At 48.9% G+C, this 17215-nt stretch overlaps 1 protein-coding gene across 1 annotated transcript in view; it reads right to left on the bottom strand.

Annotated features, from left to right (window-relative positions):
* CEP164 (centrosomal protein 164) overlaps positions 1-17215 on the bottom strand; it is a 66171-nt gene that overhangs the window by 13212 nt on the left and 35744 nt on the right. Inside the window, exons 13-23 of the mRNA XM_065417178.1 lie at positions 15284-15502; positions 9817-9948; positions 8517-8733; positions 6295-6372; positions 5936-6067; positions 5473-5595; positions 4627-4770; positions 4338-4421; positions 3179-3247; positions 1364-1542; positions 433-559 (exon numbers count right to left, since the gene is read on the bottom strand). Of these exons, the coding sequence (XP_065273250.1) occupies positions 433-559; positions 1364-1542; positions 3179-3247; positions 4338-4421; positions 4627-4770; positions 5473-5595; positions 5936-6067; positions 6295-6372; positions 8517-8733; positions 9817-9948; positions 15284-15502 (1504 nt within the window). The remainder of the gene's footprint in view (positions 1-432; positions 560-1363; positions 1543-3178; positions 3248-4337; positions 4422-4626; positions 4771-5472; positions 5596-5935; positions 6068-6294; positions 6373-8516; positions 8734-9816; positions 9949-15283; positions 15503-17215) is intronic.

The raw sequence follows: 17215 nt of genomic DNA, 5'->3' as shown, positions 1-17215 counted from the left end.
TGATGAACGCGCCAGAGAAATGAACACACAGACTAACAATGCCCTGCACGGCGGTGGCTTCTCCCATTCAGGAACCCAAAGCGCTGTACAAACAATCATTAAAATGACGGAGAAGTGAGCTGCCTGCCGGGATGGAACAGATCTTCGGCAGAGCCAGAAATAGGATCCCAGGCTCCTGGCTGCTTGTCCTGTGTCCTCGGTCACTAGACTTTGCTTCCCTTCATTTAATCAAACAAATAACCTCTCCCACCTGCAACGATAACCACCCATCTCTGCATCTATGAGTCGGAGCAGGCAGCAAAGAACCTAGGCGGGATTTTCAAAGGGACCTAAGGGAGTTATGTGCACGGTCCCTCTAATTTGGGAGCCTTTCAAAGGCACAAACACACACCAGTCTCCATGGGGAGCTCAAATGCGCAGGCTTTTACTCACAGCTTGAAGCGTCTCTCTCAGGTCCTCAACGTGGAGCTCAGCTTCCCTTCTGGGAGATGCCATGCTGTCTTCAGCTACCAGCTCCTTCAGGGTCTCCTGTTTGCTCTTGACTGCAGTCTCTAGTTCACTGCCACAGAAGATGTCCACAATGTGCGGTGGAGGGGAGGGGAGGGGGAAAGACATGCCGTCAACACACAGAACCGACAGGGACACAGAGCCATGCTACTCACAAGAATTCACAACACTCTGCAGAAGTCAGATCTCCCTGAACTCCTCAAACTGGCTCCTGCCCACAATCTCCCAAAGGGAAAATACCAGGGACTTCATGCTCTGCAGATCCAGGCCATTAGGAAGGGTGCCTGGGTATAGGGCTGAGGGTAGCCAGGACACTGCCTCCTGCTGTTTAAACACAGGGTCCTACAGCTACAGGCTGAGAAGTGTCGCTGGATAAGCTACTGAATTGGTGTCCAACAAAGTAAATATCAGGTCTACACTAATGTTTTAATGTAACAAAGTCCACTGACTACTTGGGACAATGTTGGTTTATGCCAACATACACCCTTAAAACAGGAACAAGGAAATATGCCCCCCAGAGGTCTCAGGAAGATCTTTCCTAGAGTCTGTCAGTCACCCAAGGTTCTCAAAGCATTTACGAACATTTCCTCGTAAGCCAGCTGTGAGGAAGACAAATGCTAAATACATGCCTCAGAGGGTGAACCTGAGGCCCACAGAGGTTAAGTGACTTAAGCCAGACTTGCACAGCGAGTCATGGCAGCCCCTGGGAAATCCCCCAGCACTCGGCTAACATCTAGCGACGCTGCCCCTCATAAATCTGGCACGATCTGAAGCACCAACATTTAAGAAGGTCAGCGGCACAGGGTGGGGTGGGTGTGTAAATACGAGCATCAGAGACCGTCTCTAGGACACCCACCTGATCCGTTTCTGCAGCCTCTGGCTTCGGGTCTGCAACAGATCCACCTGGGACTCCAGCTCAGCTTTCTGGTCTTGAAGCTCCTCCAGCGTCCTGCGCAACTGGCGGATGGATTCCACAAGGTCAGCATGCGCTTTCCTAGACTCCTCTAGGCGGAGCTGCGCAGCCAAGCCAGCTTCCTGGAAATGAAATGTAAATCACCCTCCGTTCCCCAGCACTGACATACAAACACACAACATGCAAGACACACGAGTGCTGCACGCAGTGCTTGCAAGACAAGGGAAGTTAAGCGTGCACACCACCTTCTTCAAACCTGTGTTTTTGTGCGGTATTTGTCCCTGCTTTTACATACCCAGAAATGGTCCCGACCCAGAATCCCCGGATCTGAACAGCCACGAGCTTGCTGGGAAGTCTGGTTATGTCTAGTACATACAACACTTGGATGCTGTGGGCAGCAAGATGGAGGATTCAGGGGGAAACGACAAACCTGATAGCTGTCATGCCCCTACTCAGCCTTCTCCCTCACTCCCACTGCACTGCAGCCATCTCCTGGCGTTGCAGGAGGAGAGGAAAGGCAATGCCCAAGTAACTGACCCAAGCACGGACTCCGTTCTCCCTTTTGGAACATGGGATAGGGAGCAGCCTGAACAGCTCACACTGACACCGACCTGTTGGTTTCCTTCCATTGGAGGCATTTTCCTCATCTGCCTGTGATGCCTGTCCCATCTTGTGCCATCTGCTTAATGCATCCTCCCAAGAGATGGCCTGACTGGTGTCTGCTCCCCCATGGGTGAACTATAGCACCAGAGATGGAAGAGCTCAACCATGTCCCAGCTAGTCCTCCTCCTACTCGGGGGTCAGCAGAGAATTGCCCCCTGCAGTGCAGTGCTCCCATCACTCCCAGGAGGAAGCAGCAGTCTGCTAAATCTCAATGTTAGGAAGCTTTCCTCGATACCTGGTGCATTTACTTCTGTTCAGATCTACCCCATTACTCCTTGTCTATGTTCCTCTGCCCACTCTAAGCGCCTGTCTCCCTCCCTGCTGCGCATGCCCTTCCCAGCACAGCAGACAGTTAGGTTACGGTATAACTCCAGGAGCCATTTCCATGGTGCACAACCACTTGATTTTGCTTAACTCCTGCCCATAAGCCTGCAATAACCTCAAAGCCCACACTGGAGTTGCAGCACCATCACCCCTGCGTAACATTTGGAATGCCCATCACCAGCAGGCAAAGCCAGGCAGACAGTGGGACATGCCTAGCCCTTTCTGGGAACGTGCAGCCAAAGGGGGTCAACGTGTTTCACGGGAGTGTCCAGGCTATTCCACAGGCAGTTCCTCAGCTTGGCTTTGGAGACTTCTAGTCCCAATTCAAGATGGCCCCTCACACTGCATGGTGCCGTCAGCCAGCCTCTCGGCCTCGTCCCACCCACCCACGGGAAGTTCTAAAATGAACAGAGTGGTTAGATGCTAGAGTTTTCACAACCCAGTGAGATTAAAAAGCAACAGATGCAGTAGTTAGCCTCCCGGTTCCTGGCATGGGCCCAGACGAGCAAACCCCGTTCTCCATAAAGCAGAGCTGTGTGCAGTAACCTCTCCCTTTGCACCATGATGAAATGCACTCCCAGCTAATCAGTCTGCCAACAAGACAGCGCTCCTCTCTGAAGCAGAATTGCAAGGGGGGATGTTCAGATCTAGGACTCAAGAGTTATTCCTGAGCTTATGTTTTTAAAGCCACTGTGCTGATCTGCTCTAGTGTGTCAGGAATACAAGGAATGATGGGGCAGCAGCTCCTCCCGAGAGCTGGAGCAGACATACATTTCTCTGCAGCTCAGTTTGTTTCTCTTCGTCCAGAAACTGCTGCCTTTTCTTTCTCATGGCCTCTTCCTGCATAGAGAAGTGAAGAGCAAACCAGTGAACCTTGGAGCATCATGACACAAGGCACAGAAGAAAGTCGACTCTATAACACTGTTGGTCTTGGGGTCAAGTCTAGGCTTGACACAGCCCCAGCTTTCAATGCCACTGGGAAATACTTCAGCAATGTTTCCACTTTTTCACTGATCTCTCCCCATTCATCTTCCCCAGTATTTTGGATGTGAAATTAACAGGGCTGTTTGGGTAGCTCCCTCCTTTGTGTGCTTGGCCCCATGACACCAACTATGCTGCATGGCACGGAGAGCAGGGCTGGCTAATCAATGCAAGCCCTTCAGAATGTCTCAATGCTCCATTTTCCTAGGGCTTCAGCAAGCATGGAGCCTGAAATGTGCTGTTGCTTGTGGGAAGAGCAGACTGCCCTGCTCAGCTACACAGACATGCAAGAATTCCCCCCAGTGTAGCATCTTACTGTCCTGCAGCCACAGCAGCTTTCAGCCTCCAGCACTGCTCAGTTCCTTTCCCTTCCCAAGCATCCTCTCTCAAATGCTGTTTATCAAAGCAAGAGATAATAGAAGCAGAGGTATACACAGAGCCAGAGATTTCTGCTAGCTCAACGGGAATATCTCACTCTCACTCACTCATTTTGCTTTCCAAAAGCCAGAAATCAGAGTCCTAGAATATCATGGTTGAAAGGAACCTCAGGAGGTCATCTAGTCCCACCCCCTGCTCAAAGCAGGACCAATCCCCAACTAAATCGCTTACTAGCTTTGCCCTGCAGTACAGGTGGGGAATTAATAGGACATGGTCTGAAATCAAAAAAGTGACCCTCAGAATGACGTACTTCCATGACACCAGGCTACACAAGTATTCCCCCAAAGCAAAGCAGAAAGCCCAGGGCACTGGCTCAGATAACGAGGGGCGCGATACACGTAGGCTGGGATTTCCAGGGGCATTGAGCACTGGCCCAGTTCTGCTTCCAAGTTCCCCCTGTGACTTTAAGGGGTGCAGTTAGGCCCACTGACCAGTCTCCCCCACAAGGAATAGGGGGAGATGAGGAGTGCCAGTTAGGAAACTTTCAAAATGCCGTGTAGGGCTGACTCACCTGGTGATTCAGCTGAGCACATCTGGCCCTAGCATCTTTTGCTCGTATTTCGAGTTCCATTTCCAACTCCTGGAGTTTTCGTTCCTGTGCAGAATGAGGAGGAGCCTGACATGAGGGGTTTGCTGAGCCGAACTTCACCACAAGATAGAACAGCAACGATCTCTGAAAACTGCACCTTGTGAAACGCTGGTCTCCTGAGAGCAGTGCGCACACTCATGGAGCCAGAGACCAGGGTCTATTCCAGGCAGAGCTGACAGTAGCTATGCTAGAAACAGAAGTTACCACTCACCTTCGCCTTGTGGCTCTGCCGCAAGTCACTAAGCTGCTCATCCAGCTGCTTCTGCAAAGCTCTCAGCTCCCCATCATGGAGCTGTCTCAGGCGCTCCAGCTCCCCTTTCAGCTCCTCGAGCTTCTTGGCTCTTTGCTTTCTCTCCTCCCAGATGCAAAACCAAGAAAGAAGAGCAAGCAAAGTTGTAGAGGTCTATAGCAACATCACATACATATGTTCTCTCCCCCCCACCATCCCCACAGACATGGACACACTGTCTCTCCCCGTGTGGGCAGGCAACCCACCACCAAACAAACAGTCTGGGAAGCAGACTGTTTAATTGGATAGGACCAGAATCTCTTACAGGCAAGGCAACACTGAGAGAAATAGGCCAGAGAAAGAGGAAATCACATTTTCATTGCCTGGTGCCTAGGGAGCACACCGTTCTACACACGCCCATTAGTGATTCTGTAATCAGAAACTGGAGGCATACAGATATTCAAGGCCAAGTTTTCTGATGTAGGCACAACAGATGCATCTGCAAAGAACTGAGCACTTGTTTCTTGTGCAAAAATCTGTGTGTGCATGCACAACTCAGTTGTACCCACAAAGGAGGCGCACCCATGCTGGCAGGTCATCCGGGACACACTCCTTCAGAGCCTTGGCCCTAGACTCATTCCAGGTTGTGATACTGCTGCTCAGTGGATGGCGTGGCCATCTACCACCTGGCATGGTTCCAGCCCTTAGACTTGCTGTACGAGGGGCAGATCTGGACTGTCACTATGGGGCTCCTGGGAACTATTTCTGGGACAATGAGCCAATCGCTAAGGACATCTACAGGTGGACTTTGGCTCTCAGCAGCAGTACCTCCTCCTCGTACTGATCCTGAATCCTCGCCAGGACTTCCTTATGCTCCTCTTTCATCCTCTCCATTTTCCGGTCATGGTCTCTCTCCACTTCCTGGCGTTTCTCTTTCATGAGCTCACTGAGCTGCAGTGGTCACAGAGGCAGACTGTATTACACCACGGTAAGGCACAATGATTCCCCCCCAAAGCAGCAACTCCCAACATGCACTGTTGCTCCAGCAATGCTGAAGCATCTCAGTGCTGAGATTAGGGCAGCCCTGGTACACTCATTGTCCGGCTGGTGGAGCAGAGGTAAGAAACTCAGTCTGCAGGTGGTATGGAACTTACCTGATCTATGGCATCCCTCTCCACCACGAGATAGGGAGGCTTGAAACCAAGCTCTCACAACCGGGGCTAAGCATGTATGGGGGGGGGGGGCACAAGGGGGCAATCTACCTCCAAGGCTGTTGCACAAAAATAATCACCTCTCGCTCAAACTCTGCCACTCGATACATTTTTTGCTGCACTTTTTGCTCTGCTCTCTCCAATTCCTCGTGCAGCTGGGCCTCCTCACTCCTCTGGGCCTCTGCTATATGCTTCCGGAGGCTGGAAACAACCTGCCACAAAAGAAACCACGGAATCATGTATGCAGCATGGCAAAAATCAATGTACTCAGGCTCGCCACTCTCTGACTGGAGCATGCCCAAGCGCTGATCGAGAGAAGAATCACCTTTAGGAGGTGGAAGAAACTGAGGTCAATTGCACCAATGCCCCCATTTAAGGAAGCTATTTGGTGCAGAATTATTACAGATTCATGACAAGTTTTAGGAACATTGGCTTTTACCTTTTGGTGTTTCTCTTCTGCTGTAGATTTTAGCTCCTGGAGCTCAGCTGCAAACTGCTTCTCTAGCACTTCTGCAGCCTGCAGGAGAGTCAACACAAAGTCCGGTTTGAAAACCCCCATTTCATGGGAAGGTCAAGTACAAATGCCCCGTTTCAATCAGCGATTTATACATCACCTTTGAGAAAGCACAAGGCTCAGACCTTTTCCAATCTGAGCTGCACTCAAGGTATCTGGAGTGTCCGGAATTTACTGCCACCAATGAGACAATACTGGAATAGCGCATTGGCTACATGGGACTAGTTCTTTTAAAAAAAAAAAAAAAAAAAAACCCTATGGGGACGGTAACAGAGTTTCCACCATCCCTCTGGTGGCCTGAGGCACTCCGCCTCAGTTTCCCTTCTCACACGGCATTCCTCAATAACTCACCATAACACTCCAGTAGTAATTAAAACACTCCCTTTCTGGGGTCCAATTTATTTAGGCCTTACACACATTAATACTGCACACCAGCTTCACCCAGCTGGCTACTGGTTTCAGAATTCAAACAGTTCTCTCTCCTTGAGACAGAAATTCCTAGCCTTCCATCCCAGAGCTGAGTTATCATTTAAACAGTCCCTTTACTATGTGCAGGAGCCAGTGCTGCTCCCGGCAGATGCTTCCTCCAGCTAGCTACAGCTTCCCAGTCTTCTGCCCTGCCTGGGCCTCCTAGCTCTCCGCCACTGCTTCCACTAGCCATTTCCTGCTCCTCTTTGGCTCCCTCTAGAGCTGCCCTCTATCAGGCCCCATCAAGGCTGTTAATGAGCACAGGTGGACTGGACCAGTTCCTTAATAAAGAGCCTATCACAGTAGCACCCTTAATTTCAAGGGCTGCCTGAGCCTTCTGGGGGACAGATAGAGGGAAGGCAGTATCCAGACCTGGGGAAAACGGCTTGCTTTGGCCAGGCGAGAGCTTATTTCGTCTGAATCCGTTCGCTCACGTAAACAGAACTCATGACTAGGACTCGCAACTCCCGTGTCTTACCTTCAACACTCCTGTTACTACACCCTAGAAGGAAATTAGCCTTTTTCACTACTGCATCCCATTGTGTGATCCACCATAGCCCCCCAAATCCTTTTCAGCGGTACTGCCACCTGGCCATTTTGTAGATGGGCATTTGATTTTTCCTTCCTAGGTGTAATACTTTGCATTTGTCTACTGAATTTCATCTTCTTGAATTCAGAGCAATTCCCCAATTTGTCACGGTCATTTTGCATTCTAATTCAGTCCTCCAAAGCGCTAGCAACCCCTCCCAGCTTCATATCAGCCTCAGATTTTATAAGCATTTTCTCCACTCCATTATCCAAGTCATTCATGAAAATATTGACAAGTACAGACCCAGGACAGAGCCTTGCAGGACCTGGCCGGGTACGTATCCCCAGTTTGACAGCAAACCATTGGTAACTACTCGGAGTACAGCCTTTCAACTAGTTGTGCACCCACCTTCCAGCAATTTCACACAGACCACATTTCCCTCGTTTGTTTATGAGGATATCATACGGGACTGCGTCAAAAGCCTCACTAAAAAGATACAAGTGTAAGTGGAGATCTGTTATTTAGAATCGAAGCTATCAGAGATGGGAAGAGACTTACTAGGTCAGGCCTAGTCCTTCCGATACCACAACGTATTCTCCATGCTGATTTTTCAACATCCAGGGGGTTTCCATCCACTGCTTTCAAGACTGTTCCAGTCAGACGTCTCACCATTACTCAGCTTGTGTGGCTGTGCAGGCTACGCGTTATCCCACTACTTCCAGTTATACTACTTAGAGCCACAAGCATGCTGAGTGCATCACAGAATGCACAAGAGATTCCTGACACTCCTAACCAATTACTCTCCCCCAGCCTACACCCTGCGGCTACTCACGCAGCTCTCACGGGCACAGTTAGTCTTCACCTGGCCCAGCTGCAGGCAAGGGTTACACGAGATCTGCCCAAGCCAGCATGCATCTCTTACCAAACACAAAGAGCAATGTGTCTTGAACCCAGGGAGTCTTTGAGATTGTAACGTGGTGTATCTGCCCCAAGGACCACGCATTGGGTAGGAAACGATTAGAAGCATCTCCATTATGTTCCCCAGCATTTGGCCCAATGCTCATGCAGCTGCTATTTGATTTCATGGGGTTGGCAGTACAATACAAGCCTTCTCCGTTTTGACTCTGCCCGGTAAAAATGCGAATTTCACCTCTTTTCTTTCTCTTTCTAATCTCTCCTTTAACTCATTCAGGACTCGCTCCTTCTGCTGTTCCAGCTCTGTCGCTTCTCTCTGCTGTGCTTCCTCAACTTCCACCTTCAGCATCTCCAAAACACGTTTCTTCCTCTCCTCCAAGCTCTCCCTCTCCACCTTCTGCAAGGACTCCCACTCCTCTCTCAGCTTTTGCAATGCAGCCTCTTGCTCAGCCCTGGTAGATTTGTGATAAGGGGTAAGACGACACAGGTAAGTAGGACAGTCATATTGCAATATTGCATTTCGTTTAGAAACCAAGCTTGCAATAGGAATACATGGTACAAGTGCGAATTGCAAGCCTAAAGACGTGAACAAAAGCAAACTCGGGTTTTCAAACATGAGTCAAGTAAAGTATTACCTAGAATGTATGCCTTGGGAATGGGTAATTAGGCAGCCTGGCAAACAACAAAGGCAGCTATTAGAAGTCTACATTTTGTGTGCGTGTTTCTCTCTCTCTATGTATATATATAAAAAGTAGAGATGAAAATTATGCTCATGTTTTTTCAGTTCCTGCCCTTGCCTGTCTCCTCCAGCTCTCATTCGTCTTGATGCCCCTTGAAGAGCCAGAAGAGGTCTACTCAATCCAACCATCTCCTCAAGCATCCTAATCACAAGGGACAGTGCAACTCACTTGTGTATGTGGGGGGGGGGGGGTTCATTCACAGCCACCAGGTCATCAAAAGAGATGTCTATATGTGGGGGGAAGGGTGGGGGGAAAAGCAGCAGCAGTGAGTCTCAGAGTCGGGCCGTGCTGCGAGGCTGAAAAGAGCAGTGTAGACATTCAAGGTTGGGCTGCAGCCCGGGGCTCTGAGACCCTCTGACACACGACTTTTTTTTTTTTGGCTATGTAGACACCCAGAGAGAGGCTGAGCAGCCCAAAAGGAATCAGAAGATATACATTACAAAGACATCCTCCTATAGGACGTTGCTATCGCTCATTTCCATGCCCACTGACCTCTTCTGCTTTAGAAAGTACAAGAGGCACCAAGAAAGCTGGCCAGTTTTGCCAAACAGAAACAGGTACGTTTACCTCAATGTCTGCAGTGTTATGAGTATTCCCCAATACTTACTATAGGGGACCCCTGTCAATACGGAGATTAAACCATCTAGTTAGCCGGGGCATCATCCACAGTAACATCACGTTTGTAAGCATGGCCACTCTGCTGCCTGAGAGCGGGCAGGGTTTCTATTTACAGGGAGCAAAGGGAAGGCTCACACACACCCAATAGCTTTACATAGCTGGCACTGAAATTTGCACCTTATTTTCCCCTTTTCTGTCTCAGTCTCTGAGCTGATCTGGGCTCGCAGCTTTGAGAGCTTCTCGACCTCTTCCTCTCTCATCCGCAGCTCTTCCTCCTCAGAAGCCTTCGCCAGCTCCTCTTTAAGAGACCTGCGTGACCAGAAGCAAGAAAAGAGATTCAGAGGTTTTAACAACCTTAACCAGCTTCCCTCGGAGACCCACAGATCAGATGCTGGTTCCTGTAGGCGTGATCAGCCTGTCTGAAGCTTTCCCAAGAATTCGGGTCCCATTTATTGTCCTTATGCATTAAAATTTGGCTCCTGAGCACAAGAGAACCTCGGAGGGTTCAAAGCTCTGCAGCACTCTTTCAAAACAGTCTAAAGAATCCAGGGCCAAGGGGGGGGGGGGGGGTAGTGGGTCTCTGGATTCGGACAGGAAATTACTGCGACAGAGTCTTTTTCCAGTAAGTCACCTAGTGCTGTGAAAGCTGAAAATGAAAAGATGTCCCCAGATGGCTGGCTGGATCCATTAGCAGCAATTTGGGCTTTGTGTTCTCACAACAAACTCTTTTTATGCTGCTTCCAAGCACCCTTTCTACTACAAATCCCTTGTCTGGTTCTTGGCTTCTCTCCCCATTTCCTCTGGGTGCTCCATCTTCCACTCCTCCAACAACAAATTATTAAACAATCAATTTGTGAGCACCTAGAGGATAATAGGGTTACAAGGAATAGCCAGCATGGATTTGTCAAGAACGAATAGTGCCAGACCAACCTACTTTCTTTCTTTGACAGAGTTAGTTGCTTAGTGGATGGTGCGTGGGGGGGGGGGGGGGGGGGCAGAGCAGTAGACGTGATATCTTGATTTTTGGTAAGGCTTTTGACACAGTCCCATGTGATATTCTCATATGCAAACTAGGGAAATGTGGTCTAGGTGAAATTACTAAGGTGGGTGCAAGACTGGTTGAAAGACTGCACTTCAAGAGTAGTTACCTCTGGTTCACTGTCAAACTGGGAGGGTGCATCTAGTGGTGTTCCACAGGAGTCAGTCCTGGGTCCACTAATCACTATTTTCACTAATGACTTGGATAATGGAGGGGAGAGTATGCTTATAAAATTTACAGATGACACCAAGCTGGGAGGGGTTTCAAGCACTTTCGAGGGCAGGAGTAGAATTCCAAAACGACGCTGACAAATTGGAGACTTGGTCTGAACTCAACAAGAGGTGGAGGAAGTGATTGGAGGAGAGGCTGTTCTGGACTTGATTCTGACAAACAGGGAGGAACTAGTTGTGAATGTGACGGTGGAAGGCAGATTGAGTGAAAGTGATCACGAAATAATGCAGTTCATGATTCTAAGGAATGGTAGGAGGGAAAACAGCAGAATAAACACAATGAATTAGATAAAGTCTGCCTTCTTGAAGTGCAGAGAATTGGAAGGCAAGATCCCATTGGAAGCAAGTTTAAGGGAAAAAAGGAGTTCAGGAGAGCTGGCAGTTTTTTAAAGAGACATTATTAAGGGCACAAGAGCAAACTATACCAATGCAAAGGAAAAAATAGGAAGTATGGTAAGAAACCACCCTGACTAAACCAGGAGATCTTCAATGACTTGCTATTCAAAAAAGGAGTCATACACAAAGTGGAAAATAGGTCAAATTGCAAATGCTGAATATAAAATAAAACACCACAAGCATTTAGGGACAAGATAAGAAAGGCCAAGGCACAAAATGAGATTAAAACAGCTAGGAATATAAAGGGTAACAAGAAAGCATTTTACAATGCTGGGAAGCAAAGGAAGACCAGGAACAGGGTAGGCCCATCACTAAACGAGGAGGAAAGACAATAACAGAAAACGCAGCAATGGCCAAAGTGTTAAATTATTTTTTTGTTTCAGCTTTCACCCAAAAAGTTAGCAGTCAGATACACAGTGAACATCAGAGTAAAAAGGGTAGAACCTGAGAATAAAATAGGAAAGGAACAAATTAAGAATTACTTAGACAAATTACATGTCTTCAAATCAGCTGGGCTGGATGAAATACATCCTAGAATACTTCAGGAATTGGCAAAGAGATCTCTGAGCCATTAGTGATGATCTTTGAGAACTCGTGGAGGACGGGAAAGATTCCAGAGGATTGGACAACTATAGCATCCATCTATAAAAAGGGGAATAAGGACAAACCGGGGAATCATAGGCCAGTCAGCTTAACTTCGATATCCAGAAAGCTAATGGAGCAAATAATCAAACTTTCTATTTGTCAGCACTTAGAAGAAAATGAGGTGATAAGTAAGTCAGCATGGATTTGTCAAGAATAACCTTCTTTGACATGGTAACAAGCCTGTGGATAGGGGAGAAGCAGTACATGTCATATATCTTGACTTCAGTAAAGTTTTTGATACCCTCTCACATGACCTGCTCATAAACAAACTAGAGAAATATCGCCCAGACCAGAGGTTCTCAACCTCTTTCTGAGGGCCCCTCCAACATGCTATAAAAACTCCATGGCCCACCTGTGCAACAATAACTGGTTTTCTGCATATAAAGGCCAGGGCCGGCGTTAGGGGGTAGCAAGCAGAGCAATTGCCTGGGCCCCCCATGCCACATGGCCCCCCACGAAGCTACATTGCCCAGGCTTCAGCCCCATGTGGTGGGGCTTCGGCGTTCTGCCCTGGGCCCCAGCGAGTCTAATGCTGGCCCTGCTTGGAGACCCCCCTGAAACCTGCTCGCGGTCCCCTAAGGGGCCCCAGGCCCCTGGTTGAGAACTATTGGCCTAGACAAACCTACTGTAAGGTGGGTGCACAACTGACTGGAAAATTGTACTCACAGACTAGCCATCAATGGTTCGCAGTCAAGCTGGAAAGGCATATTGAATGGAGTTCCACAGGGATCTGTCCTGGGTCCAGTTCTATTCAATATCTTCGTAAATGATTTGGATAATGGCATAGAGAACCAGGGCCGCCCAGAGGATTCAGGGGGCCTAGGACAAAGCGGGGGAGCTGCGGCGCTTGTATTCACCCAGCGGCGGTCCGGGTGTTTGGCGGCATTTCGGCGGCAGGGGGCCCTTCAGTCGCTCCGCGTCTTCGGCAGCACTGAAGGACCCGCCGCCGCCTAAGACCTGGACCGCCGCCGGGCCAGGGTTCGCGGGGGCCCTGCGGGGCCCGGGGCAAATTGCCCCACTTGCCCCCCGCCCTGGGCGGACCAGTAGAGAACACACTTAAAGTTTGTGGACTATGGCAAGCAGGGCAGAGTTGCAAGCATTTTGGATTAAGGCAGAGCTCACAAACCGGCTTCTTCCAGATAGGCGATGAGTCTTGGACAAATGTAAATTAAACATGGTAGGCCAAATCTACATATGGAGTAAACGGAGGGATGGGCGAACACCAGAGACCAAACCCCAGGGTTTGTTCTCTCTCTGGGGTACAAAGACAATGAACTTTGGAGGTATAAGAGGAAGACAAAAGACATTTTGTTATCCTCACTTTCTGCATTCATGAAAGTTATGGATCCTGGCCATGATGGCTAGCGATGCTGGGAGGTTGCATTAGGTGAGAAATTGCTTTAGACGAGGATTTTAGCCTACTGAAAGTTACGTGTAGATGCTAAGAAATGTATTGTACCTTTTGTTTTAAAAGGAACTTGCTGTTCTTATTATCTTTGCTCATTATCTCTTAAATCTTAATCTTTGTTAATAACCCTATTTGTTTTCACTAGAAGTAGAGTAGAGTACAGTGCTGTGTTGTTAGATTGAAGCAGATACTCAGCTGATTCAGTTGTGTGTGTGTACAGTTCCCTTAGGAACAGCGAACGTGGTAATTACTGGGAGGGGGCTGGACACAAGGGGAACAATTCTGAGGAGTTTGGAGACTGGAGCGCACCAGGGGCTGGCAGAGCCCAGAGGAGAGTGCTTGAGTGACTGAAGGACTGTCAGCGTCAGGGAGCTGCTACAAGACAGCCTGCCTCTCACTGAGCTGGGGGGGTAACTCGCAGTCCCAGGCACCCTGAGAAAGTGTCACAAGTTACCAAACAGGCTAATATTCTCAGGTGTGTTAATAGGGAATGTCACACATGAGACACGGGAGGTGACTGCCCCTCGACTAGGCACTGGCGAGGCCTCAGATGGAGTGCTGTGTCCAGTTCTCGGCACCACACTTTAAGAAAAAAGTGGATAATATGGAGAGAGTCCGAGGAGAGCAACAAAAATGATAAAAGGTTTTAAAAAAATTTGACCTATGAGGAAAAGTTAAAAAAAAACTCGGCATGTTTAGTCTTGAGCACAGACGACTGAGGGGGACCGGAGAACAGTCTTCAAATAAATTAAGGGCTGTTATAAAAAGAGGGCAGTTCTCCATGTCCACTGAAGGCAGGACAAGAAGTAATCGGGTTAATCTGCGGCAAGGGAGATACAGGTTAGATATTGGGAAAAGCCGTCTAACTAAGGGGAGTTCAGCTCTGGAACAGGCTCCAAGGGAGGCTGTGGAATCCCCGTCACTGGAGGTTTTTAAGAACAGGCTGGACAAACACTGGTCAGGGATGGTCTGGGTTCACTTGATCCTGCCTCAGAGCAGGGGACTGCACTCAATGGTCTCTTGCGGTGCCTTCCAGCCTGACATTTCTCTGATTCCCCACAGCACTGCCCGGGAAGATGCTACGTGGCCTGCGCAGCACACTGCGAGGAGCATGTTTAACAGAACCAGCACAAACACGACCCAGAGGCTGAGTGTAGAAGCACCACTGAAAGTTTTAAACAGAGAACCTGAAGCTTCTGACACGGTTCAGCTCCCTGGATAACCTTCAAGCCCATGCAGCCTGACCGGGCTTTGACGTATAACTGGCCACATTCCCCGCTCCTAAAAGCCTTGTTCTGAAGTACCTGGGAATTCAGCATGTGGCACTCCTAGAGTAACCCCGTGTGCCCTGATGCTCCAATTTCCAAATCTATCACCGCCACTTAGCCTAGGCTTGAACATCTGCCACGCTGTAAACCACTGAGCACAGAGAAGGATACTTTACCCAGGTTTACAACCTGAGAGACAGGTGCATATGCTGAAAGTGACATTTGTATCGGATCACAGCTCTTCCTGCTGGCCTAGGAGGAAAAGGCTCCCTGCTCTACACTGGGAAGACTGAGAGCTTTGCCCACACACATACACATGCGCACACTACACATACATGCCAAGGATTTACATCGTGTCCATAAGCCGTGTTTATGGCAGAACGTTCTTGTCCGTGAGACGCACAGCACAGAGCCTGAGGAGGCAAAACGAGTCCCTCATTCGTCTCCACCCAAAAATCCCAGCCCAGTCCCCTGCATCCAAGGCATTGGCAAAGCGGCACCAGTCTCTTTCCACAGGAGACGCAGTGGCTTGCAGACACCTCAAGATCACAGGGATGGCAGACTGTGGTACAGCACAAGCATGGGGCCTCCAGCAAGGAGTCACAGCAGGGGAAGGTTTGGGGGCTGCGGGAGGAGTTAGAGTATGAAAGGAAATTACCGGAGGGACTTTTCTTTCTGCTGATGAAGCATTTGAGCTTCTTCCTCCTCCTCTTGCCTCAACTCCTCCTGGAATCGCTGAACCTTCTTCTCCTTTGCTTGCAGTAAACGCATTTTTTCTTGCTCCAGCTCCTGCTCCTGCTCCCTGGCTATTTCCTCCAGGGATTCTGCAGAAGGCCAGTTCAAGGACACCACTTGTTTGATTTCCTCCCCAAGTTGTCTGCCAGAAAGAAAAAAAAAAGCAGTCTTTAAAACAGGATAACAGAGAACTGGCTAATGCAATGAGAACAGTACCACTCCACCTACCCTGCAAGGATCTCAAAGCCATGTAAAATGCCAGCTAAGCACCCCTAAGTACACCTCGGTGAGGTAGGGAGGGGATACACAGAAATCACTGCCACTACCACTGGTATGTAGCCACCTCTGGACTGGAGCACAGCAGCTGCTGACCAGCTCTGCAGGACAAGGGATGAAGAAGGGTGCAAGCACTGGGGCAGGGGAGAAATGGAATGTGCTTCGCCACACAACTTATCCTCTTGATGTTCCTCTCAGCATGACTGGAGAACTGAGCCATTCTCCCACCCCAACCCTCTGTATGCGATTACACCACTTGCTTTGTATCCAGTTGGGACTGCAGGGGGAATTCAGGGAGGCAGCATGTCATTACCAAGCTGGAATTTAACCAGCAGCACAGCAGGGTTAATACCACAACTCTTACAAAGAAAGCTCTCGACAAGTATAAATGACATGCGGCCAGGGCATGAGTTTTATATTTCCTTCCAAAGACAGCACCTCCAGCAAGAGTCCCCAAGCACCACTGATTGAATCCAATACTGAGGCAGGGAAGGACCCCATCTCCTGTAGCATCTAGGTATTCCTTGGATGTCGCCTACTCCTGTTCTGTACTGGCCCATCACTTCGCTTGCAAGATGTGCCAGAACCTCAGTGCACGAGGGTCAGGCTGGGGGAAAAGTGCTTGGTGACAATGGAGCCACAATTGGAGCTTCCGGGTACTACTGGAATACAGACAGCAAGTAGTAACAAGGGAAGAGGCAGAGTCTCAGCACGGCCTGGAGAACAATGGGCTCACTCAGAAAGGCCAAACGCGCTAAGCAGCCGTTTCATGCAGTGACTCTAGTATGACAGCATATGTTCTACGGGCCCGTTGGGCCAGGGCTCGGAGAATGGCTCATGTAGAGCAGCAGGATTTGGCAGCTGCCTTTTGTTTCCATATAGGCCAGAAAGGTCTCGGCTGAATGGGCAGGAAAACAGACTAACCTCTGGGGAACATTATGCAAGGCACTGCATTTAGCCGTATGGAGTGGAAATCCATCAACTTCATGAAAAAACTCGTACCGATACAGACAGACATCATCTTCCTTTCCAAATGCAAACAGATGGACATCATACCAAAAGACTAAAGGTAAAAAATCCATTACCATCTACATATCACACAGACTATGCTAAGAGATTGTGCCACACACTCTCAAAGAAACTGCGAAACCACCTGATCAACATCCTATACAGCAAACAGGGAAAGATTAAGACTGAACTCTCAAAACTGGATACTCTCATGAAAAACCAACCTTCCACACAAACTTCCTCATGGCTAGACTTTACAAAAACTAGACAAGCCATTTACAACACAAACTTTGCTTCTCTACAAAAGAAAAAGGACACTAAACTATCTAAACTGCTACATGCCACAAGGAGCCACAACAGTAGCTCCCTTACCCCACCCAACAATATTGTTAATCTTTCCAGCTATTCTCTTAGCCCAGCAGAAGAGTCTGTCCTATCTCGGGGCCTCTCCTTTTGTCCCTCCAGACCCACGAACATGATACAGTTCTGCGGTGACCTAGAATCCTACTTTCGCCGTCTCCGACTAGTCTCTAAGGTGCCACAAGTACTCCTGTTCTTCTCTGGGGAACAA

This window comes from Emys orbicularis, chromosome 15 (genome assembly GCF_028017835.1).
Source record: "Emys orbicularis isolate rEmyOrb1 chromosome 15, rEmyOrb1.hap1, whole genome shotgun sequence".
NCBI classification, from domain to species: domain Eukaryota; kingdom Metazoa; phylum Chordata; order Testudines; family Emydidae; genus Emys; species Emys orbicularis.
The sequence above is the reverse complement of the archived record's forward strand: the minus strand, read 5'-3'. Positions and strand labels throughout refer to the sequence as shown.